Source organism: Rhinopithecus roxellana, chromosome 6 (genome assembly GCF_007565055.1).
Source record: "Rhinopithecus roxellana isolate Shanxi Qingling chromosome 6, ASM756505v1, whole genome shotgun sequence".
NCBI lineage: Eukaryota > Metazoa > Chordata > Mammalia > Primates > Cercopithecidae > Rhinopithecus > Rhinopithecus roxellana.
This window is the reverse complement of record NC_044554.1, coordinates 15,899,339-15,905,411: the sequence shown is the minus strand read 5'-3', so window position 1 is coordinate 15,905,411 and position 6,073 is coordinate 15,899,339. Positions and strand designations below refer to the sequence as shown.

At 37.7% G+C, this 6,073-nt stretch overlaps 1 protein-coding gene across 5 annotated transcripts in view; it reads right to left on the bottom strand.

Annotated features, from left to right (window-relative positions):
• Positions 1-1,326: 1,326 nt before the first annotated feature.
• The window catches only part of NAPEPLD (N-acyl phosphatidylethanolamine phospholipase D), a 47,773-nt gene continuing 43,026 nt past the window's right edge, over positions 1,327-6,073 (bottom strand). For all 5 annotated transcript variants that reach the window (XM_030933034.1, XM_010377631.2, XM_030933035.1 and 2 more), the window contains one exon: positions 1,327-5,114. In XM_030933034.1, coding sequence (XP_030788894.1) covers positions 4,989-5,114 — 126 coding nt within the window. In that variant the 3' untranslated portion in view covers positions 1,327-4,988. The remainder of the gene's footprint in view (positions 5,115-6,073) is intronic.

The window sequence follows — 6,073 nt, the reverse complement described above, 5'->3', positions numbered from 1 at the left end:
AATCCTAAGTTCTTGAGGCCACTCACCTGCCAACCTGACCATACTGCTTTCAAAAGTCTTTTCTCGTCAGTATAATCTATTTTGGTCACTTCTAGTCAGTGAAAAATGTAAACTTTTAGGAGAGAATGTTTCCTAAGACTCACCAACTCCCCTTCAATGTTCAATATGGGCGCCTGTAGTCCCAGCTACTCGGGAGGCTGAGGCAGGAGAATGGCGTGAACCCGGGAGGCGGAGCTTGCAGTGAGCTGAGATCTGGCCACTGCACTCCAGCCTGGGCGACAGAGCAAGACTCCGTCTCAAAAAAAAAAAAAAAAAGAAAGTAAGTTACATATAAAATAGTGGGATCAATCACAATGTCCATCTTTAGGCAGTTGGTTAAATAAATTTTCTGGTCTCGGAAAAGAATGATGGAGGCCGGGCGCAGGGGCTCATGCCTGTAATCCTAGCACTTTGGGAGGCTGAGGCGGGCAGATCACCTGAGGTCAGGAGTTTGGGACTAGCCTGACCAATATGGAGAAACCCCGTCTCTACTAAGAATACAAAATTAGCTGGGCATGGTGGCTCATGCCTGTTAATCCCAGCTACTTGGGAGGCTGAGGCAGGAGAATCGCTTGAATCCAGGAGGCAGAGGTTGCACTGAGCTGAGATCGCGCCATTGTACTCCAGCCTGGGCAACAAGAGGAAAACACTGTCTCAAAAAAAAAAAAAGGATGGCCGGGCGCGGTGGCTCACGCCTGTAATCCCAGCACTGTGGGAGGCCGAGGCGGGCGGATCACGAGGTCAGGAGATCGAGACCATCCTGGCGAACATGGTGAAACCCCCTCTCTACTAAAAATACAAAAAAAATTAGCTGGGCGAGGTGGCGGGGGTGGGGGGGGGGGCTGTAGTCCCAGCTTCTCGGGAGGCTGAGGCAGGAGAATGGCGTGAACCCAGGAGGCGACGGAGCTTGCAATGAGCAGAGATCGCGCCACTGCACTCCAGCCTGGGAGACAGAGTGAGACTCCGTCTCAAAAAAAAAAAAAAAGAATGATGGAACTCTGTGCTTAAGTGGAAAGCTATCTATGAAATATGGTGGTTTTTTAAAAAAACACAAATTTTAAAAAACACATGGGATCCCGTGTGTGTGTGTGTGTGTGTGTTTAAATGAAAAATGCTTATGTATTGACAAAACACTTCTAGAATGATACCCAAACTCTTGTAGTGGGAGTGAGGAATGCCTTCTACATACACACTGTTCTACTGTTTGAATTTTTTACTATGAGCCCAAATTGTATAATCTTTTTTTAATAAAGAAGAAAAAAATCACTCACAAGGTTATACATATTGTTTCCCTTCACAGTACTTTATTAATTTTCATCCATATTTTACTTGACTAAAAATACAATGTATGAAAAGTTATCTTTAATAGTATTTTTATTCCATAAGCTACTATAACAATTTATTGATATATCTGGGATTCAGCCAGGTCTTATAATATTTAAATTTATAACCCCTGCCATGCATAGCACTAAGTAAATCAGTATGCAAGCAGTATTTAAGGCAAAGCTTTAAGAATACTTTAAATTTCATTTGTAAATACATAGATACAAGACTGTTTCCATAGGAAGTCACAAATCCTCAAACAGAAATATGTGTGTTCTCAAGGTTATCCTGATACAGAAATCAAACTTTGAAGAAATATTTTTACATTAGAAAAAGGGGTCAGTATAAGGTGAAAACTGAAAATTCCCAGTGGGCTAGACGTGAACAAAAGTATGCATTCCCCAAAAGGCACATTTCTTTATAACAGTTTTTTCAAATTTACCTCCCTATTTAATGAAAGCATATTAATTAAATATGAAATTGTGCATACATTGAAAACCAGGATTTGTTTTTAATGTGCTTTAGCAGCAGTGGATTCTAAAACTGTCTTGTCCTCATTAGTTTGAATAATCACGGTCCCTAGAGATCAGACCATTGAGTCTGAAATGTCAAAATGCTAGAGAAAAGAGGGAGTAATTTTTAACTACCCAGAAAGAAGATGCACAAATACATCTTTTCCTATGTAGGTCACAGCATATGTTGGCTTTTATAATTTGGGATTTCTCCTAATTGATGACCCACCCTATTGGGCAGTGAGGCATAGCAAAGTGTTCCTCGGTTATCGCAGGAAACTTCAATAAAATCTTACATATTGGTATGGGTACTCACTAATCAAAGAGGAAAAAATATAGTTGACTTAGAGGATAAGACTGATTAAATGACACTACAAATGCATATTAGACTGAATTGAAGAAGAGAATGGATTTGTCTTATTTTTCAAAATTTGTTTTCACTTTGCATATAAGCCCTTCAAAATGTAGATAACAAATGAAAAATAAAGTGGAACCCACTCAGTAAGGTGAGATTTCTGTAAGTAGAGATGAAGCTTGATGTTCTTAATGAATAGTGTCAGTGTAGAAAGAACATGAGTGGTAATAAAAAAAATTACAGCTTATGAAAGGGCCTAGAAAAATGAGGCAGGCCAGATGAGTGGAAATAGAACACAACAGTTTAAAGTGCTTTGAGGCCCTCAGTTAAACAGTACATATGAATATAAAATAATGTTAAGGCCATTCATGGAGAAGAAATACTTAAGCAAGACATACCTGGCTTGCTTCATAGAGTAGAGGTAAGAGATGGATTTTCAATTCAGTGTGCAGCAGCAAGGAATATGGCTACAGCATTGGCTAGTATTAGGGCAACACACCTCAAAACTAACCATAAACCTAACATCTTGATTCACATCTGCTTGGAGTCAAAAAGTTTATGATCAGTCTTTTCAGGAAGGTTTATTTTATGGGGGTTTTTTTGTGCTTTAGTACCCCAAAATCGCATACATTCGCATACATTATATAGACACACATTGCATACACATTTCCCCTTGACTGATTCGCATATTTGTAGATAAACACTAAATTTTGATAAAGATTATTTACACTTATTTAGGCTATTACTCCAATTTACAAAATCAGTGAAATAAAGTTGTTTTCAGTATTTAGTCTCCTAATACATAATGCTTAAATTTGCAACAGAAACAATACATTATCAAAAGCATTAACCTATATTCAGCTTTCAAATATACCTATCTATATTAGGCAGTGATATCTTAAGAAATGATTTTCTCCCTTATATTTCTAAAGTGCTTTAAAAACTCATTTATTCTACACATTTTTCAGAGGTAGGTCGGAATTATCCTCTTGTTGCAAATGAGGAAACAGGCACAGTGAGCATTGGTAACTGGTTTCAGGTTACACAAAAAATCCATGATGAAAGCAGGGTAAAAGTTCAGATTTAGTGGCTAACATGTGGCACCACACATACACATGTGCAAATTATAGAGCACTGCCTGGGTAGCATTTGGTGTAGAAAACCTATTTTGATTATTTTGTATGAATAAAGTGCTGAGACTGGATTAGGAATACAGAAAGGGCCTCCAGCAGTATCTAATCCAAATCCCTCCCTTAGGAAGGGTCAGAATAATCAAGTGAATACAGAGCCCTTATTAGGACTAAATCTTATGTCAACTGACTTTTTTTTTTTGTAACCACTGGTGTTCATACTGGCTTACCAAAAGAATCATGCTTAAGGTTCATTTAATATAAAAATATAAGACATCTGAATCATGTAAAAAAAATTATAAACCTGATTGATATATTTAGAGCTAAGAGACCCCGGAAAAAGAAAATGTGTAGAGAAATTTAAAAACATAAAACTTAATTCAAAGTATATGGTCTATTAACATTTATTAACATTTTATCTGTAAAATACTTCATTGTAGCTATATTTGTGCTTAGATGATCTTCTAGATATAAAAAAAGAAAATGGCATAAATCATATTCTCATAGCCACACCCCTTCCCTTCCTCTGCTCAGCTAAGAAGAGGGCTTTCTTTCGAGACGGGGTCTCATTTTGTCGCCCAGGCTGGAGTGCAATGGTATAATCACAGCTCACTGCAGCCTCTACCTTCTGGGCTCAAGTGATCCTCCCACCTCAGCCTCCCAAGTACCTGTGACTACAGGTACACACCACCTCACCCAGCTAATTTTTTTTTTTTTTTCCCCGAGAGACGAAGTCACCATGTTGCCCAGGCTGATGTCGACCTCCTGGGTTCAAGTGATCCACCCACCTTGGCCTCCCAAAGTAAGAGGTCTTTTGGGAATTGTAGATGTGCAACAGAATACACTGTTTCCTCTCATCTGAAGGCTCTAGGAAAAAAAAAAATACTGTTCCCTCTTTCAAAAACTTAAGTGAATGGTGGTCATGGGTGCATTAATGCGAAAGAACTGTACACTTAAAAATGGTTAAAATGGTAAATGTTTAAAATGGCAAATACGTATTTATATATTTTTACCACAATAGAAAAAATCAAGTCTTTAAAAATGACAGCCCCTATGTTTTTATGCTGACTGAAATAAACCATATTTAATATTTGGCATATAAGCTAATCTTGATAGAGCAAGAATTGCTATGTTTATAATAAGCATGTTGGACTGAATTTCATCATTTATTATAATGTGCATATAAGAAAGATACTTGTATTTGTAGGCCTCTGAAAAAAATCTAGGTAGGTAGACAGGCTTGACTCACCTTGCAGAAGGTCCTGAAGAATGGAAAAAACAAAATGAGTCTTCAATGTCAGTTTTTCACAATCTCAGGTAATTCTACTACCACAAAAGTGTAATGCTTTAGTAAAAACATTTCCATTGCAGTGCTTATATCATGATAGGAGATTTAAAATCCACATTAGCCAATTCATTATTTAAATGACCCACCCCTGAACCCTCTCATAGTGTATATGAGCTGATCATATTAGGAAGCAAGTTATTACACAAAACATAAAACATAAACCTGCAGAAGTTGTTTCCAAATGTAAAAGAATCACAATATTCATGAATTTCTAAGTCTTTTAATTTGTTTTTAAACTTAGATGATGCCTTTTTCATTAAAAGTGCCTGTGCTCACATTTATTAAAAGTTTTCATCATCAGTATTTAGGTATCTTGATTCTCCATGCTTCAAGACAAAAAAATCTTCAGCATTAAGTCCGAATCTCTCTAGGGCTTCATTCAGCTTCACTGGAGGCTCTAAGTAATGCTGGCCAAAGGTAGAAAGAAGAAAAACAGAAAAAGATAATACACATATTTGGGAGATTTTTCAAATAACCAATCCAACTAAAATAATCGACATATGCATAGTTAAAATAAGGCCCTTTCTTTTAATTGAAGCATTAGCAAATGGGTCTATCACATTTTCTAATACAGTTTTGAGTCATGAAATAAGTCAACAGAAAGGTATTTGGTTGGACAGAAATCATGCCAACACCATGTATGTCAAATTTGGTGCCATCTTACTTTGAACATCACTGGATTGCATGAAATCTTATCACGGTTTCACCATACGAAATTCCAATCTAAATGGAATCAGTGCCAAAGATGATGGTATTAGAGAATTACATGTTACCAACATTTTTGAAAAATATAGAAATCTGAGATTGTGGTGGGTGGGTGGGTGTGTGCGTAGCCAAATGCTACAGCAAATTGTTTTGGCTGAAGAAGGGTTGTTATTCTCAAAAAGTCTAGTCACATACAGAAACCACAGTCTACAGAATGAAAGAGGATCCCAGAGAATATAATCTGAAGGTTTAGCTGTGTGTGGCAAAGAGGAGTCAAGATTTTGCCCTGAGTAATTGCTAAATGGGAGTCACCCTTTACTGAGATGTTTGAAAAGTAAGCTGGAGGGAAGATGAGGAAGTTGAATTTCAGACTTTAGTTCTAGGTACCTAATGGATATCCAAGTGGGGATGTGAAGGAGACAGTTGGATATATAAATGTGGATTATAGAGGAAAAATAGCTAGAGAGGAACAGCAGATAGGTGGTATTTGAAGCCGTAAGACTGGATGCGATTCCCAAGGGAGAAACCAACTTTAGAAGAGAAGAGGTCCATAGACTGACTCCTACCGCACGCACTGTTCAGAGCAAGCGGAGAGGAGGAACTAGCAACAGAGAATAAGAAGGGACAGCCAATGACGTACAAGGAAAACCAGGCAAGTTTC